Source organism: Sphaeramia orbicularis, chromosome 4, assembly GCF_902148855.1.
Source record: "Sphaeramia orbicularis chromosome 4, fSphaOr1.1, whole genome shotgun sequence".
Taxonomy (NCBI): Eukaryota; Metazoa; Chordata; class Actinopteri; order Kurtiformes; family Apogonidae; genus Sphaeramia; species Sphaeramia orbicularis.
Genome location: NC_043960.1, coordinates 29,061,882 through 29,082,755, shown reverse-complemented (window position 1 = coordinate 29,082,755; position 20,874 = coordinate 29,061,882). Strand labels below are relative to the sequence as shown.

General features: G+C 36.3%; 1 protein-coding gene across 2 annotated transcripts in view; it reads right to left on the bottom strand.

Moving 5' to 3' along the window:
- The window catches only part of szt2 (SZT2 subunit of KICSTOR complex), a 159,893-nt gene that overhangs the window by 61,421 nt on the left and 77,598 nt on the right, over positions 1-20,874 (bottom strand). For both annotated transcript variants that reach the window (XM_030131806.1, XM_030131807.1), the window contains exons 51-59: positions 19,485-19,658; positions 14,921-15,112; positions 12,863-13,062; positions 10,205-10,371; positions 6,478-6,575; positions 6,200-6,332; positions 4,610-4,740; positions 3,399-3,446; positions 960-1,081 (exon numbers count right to left, since the gene is read on the bottom strand). In XM_030131806.1, coding sequence (XP_029987666.1) covers positions 960-1,081; positions 3,399-3,446; positions 4,610-4,740; positions 6,200-6,332; positions 6,478-6,575; positions 10,205-10,371; positions 12,863-13,062; positions 14,921-15,112; positions 19,485-19,658 — 1,265 coding nt within the window. The remainder of the gene's footprint in view (positions 1-959; positions 1,082-3,398; positions 3,447-4,609; positions 4,741-6,199; positions 6,333-6,477; positions 6,576-10,204; positions 10,372-12,862; positions 13,063-14,920; positions 15,113-19,484; positions 19,659-20,874) is intronic.

The following is a 20,874-nucleotide window of genomic DNA, read 5'->3' as shown; positions in this document are numbered from 1 at the left end:
TTTTAATGAAACCTTAAGCCTGTAGCCACAACTGCATCATGAAAAATCCATTATTTGTATTTGAATTATACAAATCATCTTCTTGAAAAGTGTATGAACATCAGTTGCAAAGTTATAGGTCATTTTAAGACAAGACTGCTAATGGTAAATATGATTCCTACGCAGACCTGTGCTTTTGTTTATATCCAAGCATTTCAATACACCTGGTAATTGTTTTGTGGTGCTCAACACCTTTAAGAGTAAATGAAAACACAATGTTTTTCCTGTCATATATTGGTTTGAATATTTCCACCATTCTCACAAGAGGGTTTGTATCATAGGTCCAAGTGTTCTATCCCACAAATGACACCCTGCCATTTGGTTGATGTGTTGGTGTTTCTTTGCATCTCTCTCTGATCATGTGAATGTATTATGCATGGCAATGTGCCCTCAGTTCATTTTACTTCACGTGTATACCTCCTGAATCTCTCTCGCCTGTATAAATCTGAATTTCAATGTGTATGTGAGTCAAATGTATGTTTGCTTGTTTTGTCTCTTGGAAATTTAATAAATATATATTTAAAAACAAATAGATGAAAACAAATTGTCCATAAACAGGTTACATGCAGTGACTTTTGACAATATAGACAGCTGTTTGTAAATGTCTCAGAAACAATGTCTGTCTTCATCACCTCTAAAATCTCAAATGAGACAAGAACAATTAAATCAAACTTACTTGCACCAGGGACTTTACAGTTTCTTTTCAGTTATTTTAGAGATACCCTTTAATGAAGAGGACCTTTTAAATCAGCCCCTGGCTACAAACATGTCCCCTTCTGATCTAACTGTAATTCACTAATCAGAGATGTCACCTCAGTTAAAACAACAGCGCCTGTGAATTCCCACTGTGGGAACTCTGACTTGTTCTCAGTTGTCCTGAGGTTTATTCACAGCTCTAAGTCTTCCACATGCCAAGCCACCTTTTTTTCTACGATGGTGATGAACAGGAACCTCTGGCGGGGAGCTGCTCCTGCCCCGACCTGGCTGAGACTGGACCAGTCGCTCTGCTCCAGGGCCTCGAATCGCTGGAAGCCTTTATGAGCTGACAGAGGAGAGGGAAACTCAGTGAGACGGCAAAACAATCAGAATCAAAGGCGAGGAGCACGCCGAGGCAATTCCTAACACAGACGTCCTGCTGACTGTCAGGACAGGCTTTCCTCTGTTCTACACCGAAGTGGAGCATTCCAGCCAATGCTCAGAACACTAGCACCTCTCTGAGAATCATGTTGGATAGAATTAGTGTTACTTTAAGCCCAGCGGCCAATTCTCTGAGGTGTTTCAGAAGTTTGGCTAAACAATATGCCAGACTGTACTTCTAGTTGACAAACTACAATATGTGTAAGAAAAGAAGAGTGTTATGAACATATGAAAAAGTAGAAATATGTCATTTGAACAATATTAGTATATAAGGGTTATCATTTACATTCCAGTATCTTTGTATGTGTTAGATGTTATTTCTCAGCAGGAAAGAAACAGGTTATTGAATGTATCAGGTATTGCCATAGTTAGGTCACAATACTTTTAAGAATCCTTTATGACAAATCAACTGGGTGGATATTTCAGCTGATAATATATATGAAAATATATGTCTTTCCCATATGTCAGATAATTATTATATATTATTTAATTCCAGTGCAATATATTTCAAAACCAAACCTCCCTTAGGTTTTTATTTTCTCAGATGTAAAAGCTCCTATTCAGTCCATTTACTTAGTTGAAATAGAATCTTGGAAAAAAAATCATTGAATTTTATGGTTTGGAAAAACAGCTGTAGCAAGCATTGGCTTTAAGGACCACGCTGGTAACATACTGTATATAGATCCAACTTATCAAAGCAGACTGGGACACCTCTGGTGATTGGAAAAAGCAGCAGTGCTTTATTCTAAAACGCCAAAGGATAACTGTTTGTAGCTTTGATTCATCTATTATGTCAGAAATGAAACTTTTATTTCCACATCAACTGGCATTTACCCAGACCAAAAACAGACACTAGTTAAAAATTAGCAACATTTTAAAACAATAATAGAAACTCTACATTAACCTAACTGCAGTTTCTTGCTAGAAAAACAGCCTTTGTCTGGATTATCAGACATGACTGGTGATTTAGCTACAAAAGGCTTATTAAATAATTTAATACATATCTTATTGCACAAGAAATATATGTACACATATGTACATATGTATACGTAGAGTCATGGAAAAAATTATTAGACCACCCTTGTTTTCTTCAATTTCTTGTTCATTTTAATGGCTGGTACAACTAAAGGTACATTTGTTTGGACAAATATAATGATAACACCAAAAATTAGCACATAAAAGTTTAATTTCAGAGCTGATATCTAGCTATTTTCCATGTTTTCTTGATAATAACCAAAATCACTTCAGTTCTTACATTACTAGCTATGGCATGTACTGACAAAAACAGTGCTTTTAGACATTCCATGTTTTCTTTTCTGTCTGTTTTCGTCACATGATACACACAGGAGTTAGTACTTGATTGCATAACTATTGTTTTTGATGACTTTTGATGGTCTAACAATATTTTCTGCAACTGTATCTATGCATCTTAATACAGTTACTGAGAAATCCATACTTGCCGTCTTTAGAACTTTACAATTAACAAACCTAATGTTGTCTTTAGACTTTATCACAGTAGAATATGCATGTATGGAAAATTTTCAGGTTAAGGATAGACAACAGCTCATGTCAGCTTCCTTAACAAGTGTAGGAAGAATTGAATCATATATTTCATTACCACATCCAGCTAACAACTGCTAATGAGTTCTGATGGGGAGATTAAGAGGAAGTTATGCAAATTCACTCATTTTCACCCGAACTGCTTAGGCCTTGAAGAGGTCACAGGGATGCTGGGGCCAATCCCAGCTACCAATGGATGTGTCACTAATTCACTGCAGGGCTGACATATACAGATGAACAAATGTTTACTTTCATATTCACACCTAAGGACGATTTAGATTTATACGATTTAGATTGACATGCAAAGGTTTGACAGAATCTAATATCAGCTTCTCTACCAAGTGGGAGAACAAAACAAGAGCTAAATGCTGCTAATATTCACCAGCAAGGAAAAAAACTCCAGACAGAGAGCCTGAGGGCAAGTTACAAAAACTCAAAGTTTTTTCATTTTAATTTTTTTATTTATTTTTTTTTACTTAAAGTTATTTCAAAGAATTTGAAAAAGGCACAGATCAGGAAGTGACAGGTGGCAAAGACAATATCATCATAGGCTTAAGTTACTCTTTCAACTGTTTACTATATTTATATTAAAGAAAGAAAAAAAGAACAGCAACACAAAAATCCCATCAGCATCAGTATTTTAGGCTGAAAGATAAACTTACGTGTGAACCTATTTAGCACAGGGGTGTTTTCCTCATCTGAACTGTCTTCTGTAGGCAAACAGAGATGGGTACAAACAGCAAGGCAGCATCGACAGTCAAACACACAGCTCGACACAAACTGATGTAAGCAGACACTTGCAAAATAACACAGGTATGTTAGAGAGCAGGAGGCATGGCCAGAGAAAACACAGCATCAAAGAGCAGCAGCAGGGAGAACATGTAAAAAGCATGGACACTCATGCTGAACCTCATCCTATGAACTACAGCTGAGGTTAAAACAGGTGTTAGCAACATGCTGCTGGTCATTTCAATCTGTTAAACACACACAGGCCCCTTTCATCAATACCATTTATACAGTTTCAACTGAAAGGCTTTGTTGATTAATTTTAAAAGAAAATTTTGGATTCTACTGGAGCAGGTCCCTCATCTCATTTATAAAACAAATCTAACTGATGGATTTGTTAACTTTGGATAGAGGTAAGTCCAAATTCCCAGTGTGCATTGTGATAAAAGCACTGAGATTAAGATTTTGGTCCTGCGTGAGCTGAATGTGGAGTTTAAAGCATTTTATTTCAGAGTTTTTAATAGTTTACTTTGATTTGCTGGACAGACAATAAATTCTTCAGCAACTCACGACTGTAAAAATGCAGCTTTCTTTGTAACATCACAAAAGCATGTTAAGCTCCTTTAAGCTGAGCTTATTTTTGCTGAATATCAATACTATAAGCTTTTAGCATAGTCTTTTCTAATTGCTCTTGAGCAAGTACACTGTGCTACAGGTCAACAGAGTTAAATAATAAGGACATATAAGGAACTTTATTGTTTAGTTTCCCACAGTGAAATTATTTCTGGCTTTCTCACTAAAAAAACAGCAGGAGGTAAACAACTACTGATGATGATGTTCAATATTGCATACAGTTAATCAAACTATTTTTTTTTTTTTAGTTCTAAGAATCATTCATGATATGCTTTGTACATACTCATATTTTACACGATCTTGGAGACTAAAAAACTATGTATTGTTATGTTATTATGTATAATTAAAAACCTTCAACAGTACAGCTACATAATTTGATAAGGAAAAAAAGAAATAATCATGCCTTATATGATTATGCAGCACTACTAATTGCATATAATTCATTATGTTTCACATTTTAGTAAGCAGTGCAAAGGGTAAGTGACTGACACATAATGACTGTTTCAGCAGGTACCTTGCTCTGTGCTACAGTGCCACTGATGGAAGTTACGTCCAATGAGGATGAAGCTTCTTGTGGTGTTTGGAGGCTGATTCAGGTTCTGCACCAGGGTGAATGGCACAAACATGTCTCCTGATGATGGACAGCTAAAAAGAATTGACAACCATTACATCATTGCAGTACTGTACAATTAACTCAACTGTAACAAGCACTAACATGTATGTAGTAATTCTGATGTGGCATTCACCATTCAATTTACATAGTGTAAACCATAACGCACTGACAAAAATGTCCTTTATGTTCATTCTATGGTCTTAATGGTTTGCTTATTCATGACAAATATCATCCCTGCAGTCTTAGAATTGGATTCAAATGATTCCAAATGATCATAGAGGGGACAGAAAAAAGCAATAATCTAGAGGTACAAACATTTTCCCGTACTATATTTTCTTTTTCCCATACGAGAAGCCTCTTGGATCAAACAGACAAATATTTTGACAGCAAAGTTCACTAAAAAGGAAACAGTCAATAAGAAGGAAAAATAGTAGGAAATGTAATACGTAGTGTGTGTTGTAATGTATGAGTCTCTCTTCAAAAAAAAAAAAAAAAGAAAAAAGAAAAAAAGACAGTATAGGATCAAACAGGACCCTAGGATCAAACATAGGATCAAAGTTATCACCCATCTGAGTGAATAAATCTCCACAAGAGCTTTCCTCTCTCTAAGCAATTTGGAATGATTGGATTATGTTTATTACTGTCATTTTATCAGGTAAATCTCAATGGAACACGTGTCTTGTTTAATTATGTTGCTGAGGACTTAAACTGATGAAAATTTACTCAGTTTACATAAAAAAGAAAAGGTGCATGAGCAGTACCCTGCACCTTAAACAAATGGTGTTTTTTTTTTTTTACACAGAAACAAAATGAACTAGAAGCACTCGGAGAGCGCAGACCTCCGCCAAGGCTGATCAGTGGGCCCCCCCGTGGGCCCCCCCACCCCCGATCACCACCAAAATTTAATCATTTCTTCCTTATCCCATTTCCAACAAACCCTGAAAATTTCATCCAAATCTGTCCATAACTTTTTGAGTTATGTTGCACACTAACGGACAGACAAACAAACAAACAAACCCTGGCAAAAACATAACCTCCTTGGCGGAGGTAACAAGTGGTGACAGGCACAACAAACCCCGCCCCTCGCACGTATTGTAGCTTTTTTTGGCATCAATCCAGCTGATGTCATCATATCTATGCATGTGCTGATGTCAGCATATCAATTGCCTCTAAATGCCATGTTTGAAGTAAATTAAAAAAAAATTGATGTTTTTATAGACGTGAAATTTCACCCATTGTAAGTAAATGGGAGAAGAAAAAAGATTTTAAAAATTCATCCAAAATTGGAACTTTAACCTACTTTTCCCTAAATGTAACCACATCTATTCTGGGTCACTGGCAATCTATAAACCCAATTTTGTATGAATTCAACCTATTGTTTTCCTGCTACAATGTTAACAAACAAACAAACTGAACCAAAAACAATAACCCTTGGCTCCCCTTTGGGAGGTGGGGTAATTATTTCACATTCAGACAAGTGGAATAACTCACCTGGTCTTCTCAAAGGCCTTCACTGTTGTATCACTGGCCAAAGAACTGACCAAATTGACAATCTCTGCCAGGATGGACGGGAGCAAGAAGTGTGAAGCTATTTCTGTGGTGCACTGCTGAATGGAGGGACAGCCTGATCGCCAGCCGCCGGTCACAACAGGGAAATACACAGAGACAGAAATGGACTTAGGGATGGAAAACTGAATAAACAAAAAACACAGCTTCTGAAATGAATTCTGACACTCAGAAATAAATAAGGAGAATGACATTGAACGTACCCAGTTTAGCCATGAAGGTGATCCAGGCCTGGCAAGTAACCTGGTAGATGGGGTGTAACGTCCCCACATCCCCTTCCTCCAACTGAGACACCTGCCTCCTATGTGCAGATAACAAAACATCTTTAACAGTTTACTCTGAATTACTTGATAGTTAATTTTTTTTATCATCAACTCATAACTGTTGTCTATTGTATTTGACGCACATTGTCTTGTGCTGCTGTAAATTTGAATTCCCCCCTTGGGGGATCAATAAAGTATGTCATATCTTATCTTAAAAAGAAAGCATGAATCATAAAATCATGTGTTAAGCTCCTTTAAGTTGATTTTATATCTAATTTTTGCTGAATTAATCAAGGAATAGTGTCAGCTTAGCTTTAGCAAAGCCTTTTCTAATTGTTTTGCACCACGTTCACTATGCTACAGGTCAACAGAGTTAAACAATAAGGACAAAGAACTTTATTGTCATTGGCTTTCTTACTCAAAAGGTGCAGCAGGTAAATATAGTCATGGAAAAATTATTAGACCACCCTTGTTTTCTTCAATTTCTTGTTCATTTTAATGCCTGGTACAACTAAAGGTACATTTGTTTGGAAAAATATAATGATAACAACAAAAATAGCTCATAAGAGTTTAATTTCAGAGCTGATATCTAGCCATTTTCCATGGTTTTCTTGATAATAACCAAAATCACTTCAGTTCTTACATTAATAGCTATGGCATTGTACTGACAAAAACAGTACTTTTAGGCATTCCATGTTTTCTTTTCTGTCTGTTTTAGTCACATGATACACACAGGAGTTAGTACTTGATTGTATAACCATTGTTTCTGATGACTTCTGATGGTCTAATAATTTTTTCCTCAACTGTACATGTTAAATACTGATGATGCTGACTTATAAATTAGCCTTATTCCATTTGTCTGGAACATACGAAGCACTCAACACTTATCATGATATGCTCTGTATCTAGGCATATTTTACACATAATCCTGAAGACTTTAAAACTGCATTAAAGACACAAGTCAACATCACAGTCCATCAGGGTCGCAGGCAGTTTGACACCGCAGTAAACCCAAGGTTAAATTTTGATGCACTAAGACTCTGATCAAATAAATAAAGTAATGAATAAAAAAATTCTCTGTACCACGATTCACTAATTAAAATAATGAAGTTGGCACAGTTTAACACTGCAGGAATGTTCCACAACAACACTTTTTTTCTCCAAGTGACGGAAGAGAATATTCACAGTTCACAAAATCCAATCATCTACAAAGCGTATTTCATGCAAGAGAAACAATACAAACAAAAACAGAGCATTCAAAATTATCATACTGACATTTATGGTGAATTGATTGACTCACAACAACAGCATGAAAATATTTTACCTTTAAAGGTGCCAGCATTGTGCCATAAAGGGATTACATCTCCAACTTCTGTCTACAGCTGCTTTTATCTGACTAAGTCATAACATTCAACTAAACTTAATTCATGTCCATTGTGATAGTATGGTATAGGAAGGTAAATATATGTTTTCTGAAACTGTTACATTTCTTGTAACTACATAATCAATTGTGGCCAAAGACATATTTGCAATTTCTAACTAAACACTATTGTTTCTGGTTGTTGATTTTACGTCCACGGATATTTTATCTGGGGTGGACAGTCTATTTATTTATTTATTATGTTTCATTGTATTTTAATCTTAGTATTTTATCTGCTTATTATCTTTTTATTGTGTTTATTTTGCTGCACAGCACTTTGGAAACCTTTGTGTTTATTTAAATTTGTACTGTATAAATAAAAACGAATTGGACTGATGTTTATATGTTATTTGGAAGCATATTGTGACAATATAGCATGATTTATGGAAAGGTTATGCAAGAAATGAGCTCTTCTGAAATTACTATTATGTGTTACGTTACCTGCTGTGACACAGACTATAATAGATCCAGAAATGTTTACCTCTCTAAACATCTTTAAAGAGAACAGAAATCAGATTTAAGCATATGTTCTCTACACCTTGCCTGCCAAAAGTGGTCTAAGGAAGGAGAAATTGATCTAAATCTAATAGAGCAACTGTGGGAATATAACATCATTACCACCTCCTATATAATAACCCCTTACTGCATACATTTATTTACACTTAGAGAATAAAATATACAAATATTTGTGTTGTTGCTGTGATGCAGATCCTAAATTAAGTGGAGATTGTTCATTTGAATATAGCACATACAATAACTATTGCCGCGTTTACACTATGTGGTATTGGCTCAACTCAACTGAACTTGGCCTTTTTGCATTTCCATTATGTAAAAGAACCTGGAATCTGGTACCTGGTACTAGTTTTTTGGTATCTGCTCCACCGAGGTTCCAAAACGGGGGAAGAGATACTGAAATGTGACATGTAAACACTGCAGACCACTGACTGATTAGGGAGTTGTCTTTGCGTCACTGCGTCATCAATGTGCAACCCACCATTTAAAAAAAAAACAGATCTGGAAGTTTACAGTAAATATACCAGTAGGTTAATCCACATGATGACAGCCGGCAAAACTACACTGTGGTCGGTCAAGGAGATTCAGACATTTCTGTCCTTGGTGGCTGACGAAAAAATTCAGCGTGAGCTTGATGGGGCAATACGCAACGAGCGAGTTCATCAGCAACTCTCTGAGCAGATGTCATGGAAGTTACGCGCCACGTCGCTATGACATCCAGGTACTCTAAAGTTGGTAGTATCCTGTAATGGAAACGGTCTCCAGCAATAGTATCTGGTACCTGAGTCGAGTCGGTTGCACATAGTGGAAACACGGCATATGATACCAATTAGTGACATTAAGCATAATTGGCATAATAATAATTTTCCAAACTCAGAAAACCTCAAAATCTAATCTCAAAATGAGTTAATCCAGTCAGCAATAGAAAGAAAACAAAAACAATCCAAAAATCAGTAGAATGTCATGAAATTAATTACACTGTTACAGAAACAGGGTGTTGAAATGAATCCAAAAACCTCAGGGATCACGGAAACCCAGGTAACATATGTACATTCACAAAGTGTTGAACAGCACCTCATTACAAAAACAGTGGAATATTTGGTGAATTCATGACAATAGTCTGCAATGGGTTAATAACTGAACAGCTGTAAGTGGAGATATGAACTCCATAAGACCTGTGAGGATGTGCTGTGTGCTGTGGTATCCAGCAGCAGATCTTTTACGTCCTGTAAGTTTGAGGTGGGGGCTCCATGAAACAAACTTGTGTGTTCAGTACATCACACAGATGCTTCATAATTGAAGTGAGACCCAGTTGTCCTCCCTTAGACCTCTTTTGGTAGACGCCAACTACTGCAGACTGGGCATGCTTCCAATACGTCAGCTTCAAGTACGGGATGTTCACTTTCTGCCTATTATCACCCACCCACTGACAGGTGCCATTGTAACTTATATAATCAATATTATTATCACTTCACCTGTCAGTGGTGAGAGTGTAATGGCTGACCAGTGTACAGTATGTTGAAATTAAATGTTCAGGATTTGAGAAATTGAGTTTGAACGCATTTAGCAGAAGACTCCTAACAACAAGGACTATCCTTGGCAACAGTCAACAGCTTAATTTGTTTATAGAGTGGCTTGATGTTCCTGCAGGATAAATAAACCTCACAAAGATTTCTAACAGACTTCATATACTGCAAGACTTTCTTCTACACAGTGTTTTTGCTCCATGCTCACCTCTGAGCCTGCTCCAGCTCCACCGCCATGGCCTTCTCTTGGCTCCACTGCTGTTTGACGTTCTCTGTCTTGTGTCTCCGCCGCGCTGCTCGTCCCTCTTCTCCTTTCTCTTGCACTATGTCGTCAGTTGTCTTCGGGCTCCCAAGCTCTGATGAGTCTGGCTTACTCTGCGGGATTGGAACAGAACGTTTTTTAGTCTGTCTGGAAGCAAAATCAACCAACAGAAGCTGTGTGTGGCAGAAACAACCAGCAAAACCCAGATGTTCCTCAGAAGTGAACAATCTATTCTCACTCACAGTCAACCAATAACTGAAAACAAAGTAATGATGGGTGATGTGAGACAAAAGTCCTGCATTTCTGTCTCTGGCTTTTACTGCAAAGCGCAGTGATTCCTGTGGGATGGGATTAATGTATGGTAAACAGTTTCCAGGGCTGTAGCTGATAAGCGAGCGCCTAATAATCCCTCTCCCCGAGGACACAGAAACATTTCTTTAACTCTGCCGGTTGTGGCTGAAAATACTGTCATCAAGGTTCCTGCTGTGTTTGACCATGTTAAAGGCTGAGTCAAGCTGCCTAATTAATGACTGTATGTTTACATAACATATAAAAAAGATCTCATCTTAACTTGTTTTGACCTGAGGGGTTTGAGGAAGAAGAAGACAAATTTTCTTAGATTTTAAGTGTTTTTTAGGCTGTAAAATATCAACATTTCAGTAGGAATACATTGATCCTGAAATTGTGGAATTCTGGGCTTGTCTCAAATAACTGAAATTTACCCTTTCGACCAACTTGCTTTTTATCCTCTGGTAAAAAAAAAAAAAATGCTGTGGATTTAGTGATCAGCATTTATCTGTTTAGTAGTTAGTAGTCTGTTAGTTTTGTTAGGGGAGCAGAATTAGAAAACACTGTGCTCTGTAGGTTAAATCACTATAATTAAATTTATTGATGGGTGAGTAGCTGCAAAAATATCAGTACCAGACTTCAAATCAAATAGGGGAAAGTAAAATGGTAATCTGCACAAATTCAAAAGACATTTCAAGATTTTTTTTTCTTTTCCACTTTTTCCTTATTTTAGTACAATTTGATACAAAAAAGATCCACATTTGTTGAATTCAGCAAAATCATGACCTTTGTATTGTATCCAACACTAAGCTTTGATATCCAGTGACGGTTCAAACTTACACCTGAACCCTTAAATATATAATACAGAAATGCAAAAACTTGACTAATGACTTTATTTTCAGTTACTACATTAATTCATTCTTTTGATTGCATTTAGGTGTTGGGAAACATATATACATTTTTCACAATTTCCTTACTTTTTATGGACCAAACAACAAACTCATGAACCAAGAAAATAATAATCAGCTGCCACAACAGTATAATTTGTAAGGTTATGCTTTTAAAAAAAATACTATTATTAATAGTGGAGGGAAGCATAGTGTTGGTGTCTATTGCAAAACTGTGATCTAGCATCAGCTCATGCACAATCCATTAATTACCTCCGCCAAGGAGGTTATGTTTTTGCCAGGGTTTGTTTGTTTGTTTGTTTGTCTGTCTGTTTGTTTGTCTGTCCGTTAGTGTGCAACATAACTCAAAAAGTTAAGGACAGATTTGGATGAAATTTTCAGGGTTTGTTGGAAATGGGATAAGGAAGAAATGATTAAATTTTGCTGGTGATCGGGGGTGGGGGGGGGGGGCATTGATCGTTAGTGTGCAACATAACTCAAAAAGTTCTGGACAGATTTGGATGAAATTTTCAGGGTTTGTTGGAAATGGGATAAGGAAGAAATGATTAAATTTTGGTGGTTATTGGGGGTGGGGGGGGGGGGGGGGGGGGGGGGGGGGGGGGGGGGGACACTGATCGTTACTGTGCAACATAACTCAAAAAGTTCTGGACAGATTTGGATGAAATTTTCAGGGTTTGTTGGAAATGGGATAAGGAAGAAATGATTAAATTTTGGTGGTGATCGGGGGTGGGGGGGCCCACGGGGGGGGCCACTGATCAGCCTTGGCGGAGGTCTGCGCTCTCCGAGTGCTTCTAGTTGTCTTATTTATCTGATACTCATTCCAGTGTCACAAAATATGAGACAGTATGGTTAGCTGGTTAGCATGCTAGCTGCTTTACATATCTCTAGAGTACTAAACTGATATATTTAACTTAATGTCAAAATTCAACACTTTTACAATGCTTTTGTCACGTTTTAAGGTAGAAATATTACAAATTGTTCCTTTAACCCTGCATGAATAATGTAATTTTTTTTTTTTCAAGAAAAATGTAGCTTAGAGGTTGACTTGTAATTATTCGTGACATTTTATGTAACAAAGTCTTTGAAAAACACAGGATGATGATATTCTGAAGGTAGGAGGAAGCAGCAGTACCTGTTGCACAAAGCAATTAACAATTTGTAAAATAAACAGAGCGCATTAGGAATGTAGGGCAATACTGAATATAATAAGAGTGGGTAGATGTTTTATGTTTAGTGATTATCTCAACCGGCAGATTAGAAGAAATCAGAGCATCAGAGGATTAATTTAACCCAGTTATACAAGCCATTTAGAGCCATGCTTCCATCTAATGAACGCTAATGTAGACAGTGATTAACTAGGAAGAGCAAGAGTCACTAATAAAAGGCCTGAGTTTCAGGGAACACTGACCAGAATGTCCCAGAAGCTGCGACGAGTGCTTTTTCCGGTGGGTGTGGTGGACTCTGGTGTGCTGGTTCCTGTCATGGGGGTGCTTCCTGTAGCCTGGGTTAAGGTGATGGGCGAGGGGCTGCTTCTGAAGACACGGGAGCCACTACGCTGTCTGTAGCTGTCCTTTGTCTCTTTGACTTCTGGCAAAGGAATCAACAACCCTGAGGACACATTTAGAAGGACATGAGCACATTTACATTAACCCATAAAGACCCTGTACTACTTTTGTGGCAGTTTCTAAATATATTTTTTTTGTATATTTAATCTTTCTTAAGTGATTTATCACCATTTACTGTACTATTATTGTCTGTATTTTTAATTTTTCAGTGTAAATCATGTATTTTTCCAATTTTTACTTCACAGATTATGTAGATGTTCATAAATGCTCAGATTATCATTGGGGGTTATTATATCAGAAAGAGAGAAAACTGAAGAAAAAATGACTTTTTTAGTAAAATATACCATATTAACTGAACATAAACCAAATGTTTCCATCCACTGTCATTGATCAAAATCCATTGGTTTTACTGGTGAATCAATGTTGTAGAAGATGACAGTGTTTCCACGTTCACTACGTAGCCTCTGAACGTCCAAATGAGTCATATCTGATGACCATGAAAAGATGACAAACTGTATTTTACACCAATTATTTCAACATGTTGACAGGTTCAGTGGTTCAGAAGTTATTAAACATTTTAGATCAGTAGATGATTTGGTTGCCAGTTGCTGTTTGGGTCTTTATGGGTTAACAGGACAATCTGAACTATTAACCACATACATACATCTATGGAATTTACTTTGTCAACCTACGTTCCAGGTCTACGAGTTAATTTCATGATCAAAAGTACACACTTTTTGTACTCCAGCATCTTGTTCATGTCTGTTTTATCTTGTTTAGTGTTATTTTTGTCATTTACATTTGCTGCGTATGATTTGCACACAGGTGTTGGTCTTTTTCATGTGCTAGTGTTCCATATATTTAGGTTGATCATGATGTTGGAACTCTGCGCAATTATGCAAAATAAAAATAATTGATAATTCACCTCAAATGTAAGTAATGAGGCCATTTCAAAAATTAATGTAAAAATATTTGTGTTACAAGGAGGGAATACAAAAAAGTTTTATAGCATAGATACTACTATAAGTGTTATATTACTCTGATTTAATTATTGTGTGAAGATGCATAGTAGCCAAAGCCAAACAAGCATGAAACATTAACCCTTTAACAACAGCAATCTCACCGGTGCTACATTTGCATTTTGTAGCATTCAAATTACTGTAACTCTTGAACCGTTTATGCTATCCACAAAATTCAAACTGCATCGGAAAGCTGAGATCCTGAGCTTTCTAACACCATATAACAGCAGCAATGTAGGACTGTTACAAGTAGAAAGGATTTCAGGTTTCAGAGACTTCCACACAGGCTAAAAAACGCCTGGAAATAAAAAAAATATGAAGCCATAATATGGATAGTGAATATTCAAGACCAAAAAGCATGTTTGAGCAGATGTAAAATAGTTGAAAGTTTATTTCTGCAATCTCAAAAAGTTTCATTATGGACATTTAGAGTTCTTTCTAATAATAAATATGCTAAAAATTTTGAGTCAGTTTTTGTTTTTTTGACTAAAACACACTGTTATAAGTATTTATTATTTATAATAATGATAATTAATGTCCAGAACTTAAAAGCTAAGCTCTTCCTGTAAACAAAGGTGCAAAAGAATAGGCAAAAAAGACACTTTTATTGCCAAGACACCTAGGCAGCCTGTTACAACGGCAGTCTTAAAAGGGTTAAATAGTAAAAAATGAAAGAAAAAAAAAGGACAATTTGTTGACACAGACAAACACATTCGTTATTGCTAAACCATGAATATGTAAAATCTGAGGTTAGACACATAAATCATGCAACATTAATTTTTCCTAACAGAAGTTTTAACATGATTTTTTTCAACACATAAATAATGCGCATCAGCTGTGACAGAAATGAATAAAAAAAAAAAAAACTGTTAACTGTCTCACCTTTAGCCTCTTCTTTCTGAGCTTTGGTTGCTGGGCAGGACACCCCCAGACAAAGCGGATTGGGAAGGACCCTGAGTTCCATGACCACGTCACAGAGCGCGTGACGCAGCGCCCCCTGTAGTTTATCACTCAGCTGTAACGGGCTCACATTGCCTTGTTCCCAGATGTCGAACCGTACACACAACTGTGGCTCTGTCAGGAAACAACAGCGTTCGTCAAGTAAAATCTTTAAGTCTAAATATTTCATTTGCACATCTGTGTTTCATCTTTCAACCCGAGATCACCTTGTTTCCCCTTAAATGGGATACGAAGTCACTGACAATCAGCTTAATGAAACAGGCTGGTACATTAAAATAAAATGACACAGCGTTGGATTTCATGCACACATTTAATCAAAATTAATAGCATAAGTATCATCATTTTAGATATTTTAATGTTGAAATACATATACCTTTACACAGTTAATTTTGCAGAACGTGAACAGCTGTTTTATTCCATCCTACCAGTGTTATTTTGCTTGTTTAAAGACCTGCAGCAGCAAAGCACCACTAACACTTAATTTTGATTTATGGGCCTGGGATGCAGAGTTTTCATGACAAATTCAGCCTCCAGCACCAAAAACGTCATCTTATTACAGAACTGTAGCCTATTCATTAGCCCAAAAGATTTACTTGTTCAATTTTAGGGCCATTTATTATTTAGTCTTTAAGTGTAAGAGGTGGGCCGTTTTCAATGACAAAGCCTGGCATTTATAAGTGTAATGAATTTAGTTTTAAATAAATGCAGTGTGTATAATAAAATCACTCCGAGGACTTGCTGTAACCTTGTAACATAATCAGGTCCAGTTCTGCTGTTTTTCTCAATAGAATAGAATAAAACACACATATTCTGTGCTCACTTCCCTCTTCTTTCATTTGTCCACTAACTAAACTAAAGGAGAACAGCACTGTGTTGTATGAAAATAACCTGTGAGGATAACATACTCCAACCTGGTATTAACATGTAATCTCCATCTAGAAACCTTATCTGGGTCAGGGAAACACCTGCAGATGTAAACGCTGTAGATCATGTCCGTGTGTTGATGGTGATGAATGCTCTTACACTTTGGCTTTTCTGAATAGTTTGGTGCCTTAGGCAAAATTTATGCATGAAGAAAATAGATTCAACAGCATAGTAGAATAATACCAGATGTGGACAGCAAATATCAGTGGTCAGGTGTCAACATTCAGGTAATGTTTGCAGACACATCATATTTAGTATAGAAACATCATATTAATATTTAGTTTATACTTCTTCCTACTCCTTTTCGACCGTGCAAAATTCAGACTTGTATGTGCTTGAAGATTGATTCTGTCCATTTAAGTGTTTTATTTTGTTTTATTTTTGTTTTGTTTTATTTTGTTTCTTTGCACGTTCTAAATAAATAAATAAATGAATGAATATTTTGTGGACAGCCATGTTAAAGCCTCAAGTGTTTCTTTGTTTTGTTTGCCACTACCATCTTGGCCTGTTGATTCAAGAGAGATCGTATTTGGACAAGAAGTTGCAAATGGAAAAGTAGTAGAGGCAGGACAGGACCGAAAACTTGCCAAGCTAAGGCTAATGCTAACAACTGAAAACTCCAACCATACTGCTGGACTGGAAATGTTATGTTACAATACCACCAAGTAATTTCAGATATGTCACTACAATACATAAATAAAGTAGTTCTGTACTAGATCACATGTCACAAAACAGTAAGACAGTAAAACACTGCATGAAGTATAATCACACTAGCAGGTTACATACCAAGTAGGGCTGGGCGATATGGAAAAAAATCATATCACAATAATTTTTTTTATATGAAACGATATCGATATGTATCACGATATAAATCAAATCACTATTTTTGTGAAGTTTAAATTTTCCGTTACTCATAAGTTGGTTGTGAAGACATCAGAAGGTTATTTTAGATTTAAATATGATTAATTTTCTGTCAGAGGTTAAACATGACAGATGTGCTGAAGAACATAATACAACTAGTACAGATAAATAAAACAGGAACATATATTTAAAATTAAACTAAAAGTCTGACCAGCAGGCAAAAGCTTTCAAGTTTTAAAAGAGAACACAAACAAAACAGACCATCTTCACAAAACAATACAGAGGGTATATGGGGGTGTGTTCCTTAACTGCCGTAACTGGCGTAAAACCGAAAGTGAAACTTAAGGAAAGGTGAGTGTTTGCATTCTTCACATCCACCAAGTAATTTCAGTTACGTCACTACAATATATAAATAAAGTAGTTCTGTACTAGATCACTGTCACAAAACAGCAAGATAGTAAAATATTGCATGAAGTATCACACTAGCAGATTGCATAACTGTTTATTTAGCTCTATCAGCTCGCCCGCGGGCCGAAAAAATTATATTAACATTCATCTACTATAAAAATATAATAAATCAGGACAATGGATGTTTTTTTCTACTTTTGCTCAAAGTTTAGACCCTAATGTTAATAAAAGTACATCAAAAGTGTATTTTAGTGCAAACTTTAATGTTCAAACATGATTTTTAATCTCTGTGGAGTGAAATATACGCTATTAAAAATCTCCGACACGAATGATTAATTTATGCATATCATCGTCAATCCAGCCGAAAAAAACAGGCGAGGATAAAAAATTTTAATTTCTCTTTTAGTTTGTTACAGTTTACTCAGGCATAGTAATAAATACAATATTTTAGACAATCGGAATAGATTCTGTGAGGTCTCTAAATGTCCGTAGGCACCAAAAACATCCATATGAACCTTATTATTATAAGTATTATAAGTATTATAAGTAATTCTTCATTTACTTTGGGTATGTCTTTTTAGGTGTTTTTCCCCTGAAAATATGGTCAGGGTTAAACAGGTTAATAAAAAGAAGTTGTGTTCAACTCAGCAGGCAAATAAGACTTCAATCAAAGCTGACAATCAACACCAACCTCAGTCAGATGTTGAAGCATTTTATCAGCCCAAAATTCTAACTAATGGAGGAATAATTGCAAAAATGGACCATGGAATTGGTCATTAACAGGGCCTAATTAAGTGCATAAGAGCAGAATGATCAACACAAAGTGTATATAATTAGTGGCTGGAGGAACTGGTGTGTGAGCGGTTGTCTTGAAGCCAGTAGTTTGCAATTTGGCCGTCGCCATGTTTGCTTTTTGGAACCAGAAATGATCACATTTGGACAAATGGGGCAGAAAGCCTGAGAGGTGAGCTAATGCTAAGTACTACCATACCGACTCAGTAAAATTATAAAGTTCTTCAAGCATTGAGAAACATAGTCATTTTATTATCTTGTTAGTGGAACCTATTAATCACAACTATATTCAAGCTGCTGGGCAGACGCCAAAGCCTTCTATTCAACCTGAGATCTGATTAATGGAAGAAAAATTTATAGATGGATGACCAGATCGTTTATTACAGGTTTCAAATAAGATGGATGAGACTGGAACGTGTCCGGGAAAATGTAAAAAAAATAAAATAAATAAAGAAATCACTGGCTTAGTACACAGTTGTCCAGACAGTTGGAACAATTTTATTTTCAGATACATCTTATTTCATGAGAAGAGGTAAAAAACAAATTATTCCAACTTTATGGGCAACAGTGTATTTTTAGAAAGAAGTCCAATGTAAGTGTTTTGGAACCAGGGTTTTTGTTGTACGTCTTTACGATACTTCCACATAGGCCTCAGTTTTAACCCTTACTCCTCAATCCACCATGTTGCAACCACTGATAGTATCAGACTTTAGACACCTCCACATTAGCTTCAGTTTCAGGCTGTGGTTGTTGCTTCTTGGGTTAAAATTTCACAAAGACATTTGTTTCTTAATGAGCATGCACCTGTGCATGAAGCACAAACGGGAACAGTCCAAAAGCAAAAACTATATGACATTTCTAGCCAATGAATGGAGCACTTAAAGACTAACACAGTAAACAGCTTTTTAATTTATATTTATAAGCAGCACTGGGTACCATCTGACTATTCCAATGTTTTTCATACCATGCAGTTTTTGTGCTTTGGAACTATTTTTCTTTTTTTTTTCACCCACTAAGCAATTCTTTAATCTCATACTTAATAATAACATTATTCCTCTTTACCACTGTTAAATTACTTTCTAAAAGCCTCTCTGCCTCTGCATTTTGACCTTTACAAATAGTAATTGAACCCCATATATGAATATTTGAGTTCCTAAAAAATATAATGCAGACAGTGAGAAGAAGAAAAAGGCTACTCTTAATTACTGGAGACATTTTTGCTCCTCCATTTTTGCTTTTTCATGCTTTTTTGGATTTCCAAGGACGTAACTGCTTGAAGGCCCCATTAATTCCTGACCCTGATGTCATCAGTAAACTGAGCATGAACACGTATGAACTTGGCCAGCGTAATAAGCTTTAGACCAAAGAGGAGGTGGCTGGAGTGGAATCGAGTTTTCTCTGGGTGAATTTAACAAACTTTCCATCTAACTCTACAAAAGAACCAAGAACTTAAAAGCCAGCGTCAGCTAAAGCACACAGGTCTGCTCAGTGCTAAGTTTACCTGAGGTGACACTAATGGAGTCCACTTTAACCACTGTGGTCAGTTCATCGAAGTGATCTGGGTGGAGTGGGATGGAGCAGCTATTGGATTTATGCAGCGAAGCACAGTCTTGAGGTTGGACCTGCAGGGGCCGGCCAGTGGCGTCCACGAATGAGAGGGCAATGCAGGCGATACCTGAAAGAGCAGGGAAATTCATAAACTTTGACAGAACATTAAACACTATCAAACAATGGACACAGTCTTTACGTTTATAAAAAAAAAAAAAAAAAATCTATTTCTACACCTCAAACACAGCACTTTCACAACATTTTCTATAATGTTTGTAACTTTTCGTCTTTTTTTGACAAACAGATTTAAAGTGACCACACAGTTCTTTGTTTCTGAACACATTATTTCTGCACTCTCCATACTTCAACATATTTGATGCATCTGTGAGTCAGTGGTGCACGAGTGCTACTTCAGCAATGTGTTACCTTTAACGTAGCGGCCATCATTGCACACAATGAGTAAGCAGCACCATGCATACAGCAGAGTGGATGGGTCACCTCTAACAAGTAAGACAGATGGGTAATCCCCACTCAAAAAACAACATGCCGCAGAGATATCACTCTGTATTTTTTAAAGCTGAATCTGGATAACAATGTATTTAATCCAATTAGTGTTGTGTTTTAAATGTGATCTACATGATCAAAGTGAAATCACCATTTTTTTTTAAATAAAATTTGCATCTCAGTATATTTTTAACTGTTGATTTTGCCATGAGCACACAACAAAAAATATTAAGAAGTGAAAATGTAGAAGTTTGACATCACAACAAAAATGGCAATTGTGTTAATTGTTTGTGTTTGTGTTTGTAGTAATTCTGTACTATATGACAAAAGAAAAAAAAAATGTCAGTGAATGACAGCATGTGGATTAATTTCAGATGTAGTTGAGTTGGGAGCATGTAAACATTGTCACAGCCAATTTGGCTACTGTAGGCTAGATAGTATTCATGTCATATTAATTAACTACAGGGGTCACTGTTAAATATGGAAGAAAATGGGACTATTAATTTCTGCATGATCTTGAATCTGTTTTTGAAGAATGAGTTGGTGTAAATCTATTTGGACATTAAATGTAATGTTTATTAAGGCCACAAAGTCTCCTCGGAGCATAAGAAGATCTTTTTCAGGAGACTAAAGCCACTAGTTTTTAAGTTCTAACAGATTAAGAAGAATTTCCACAATTGTGCAACAACACAAAGCCTCAATACATATGGAACCTATATCAGGTGCAGGCCATTAGTTTTACCTCAACAAACTTGTAAACAAGCGGTGCCAGGCACAACAAACCCCGCCCTTCGCACGTATTCTATCTTATTTTGGCAGCGATAAACTCTTTCATCCAT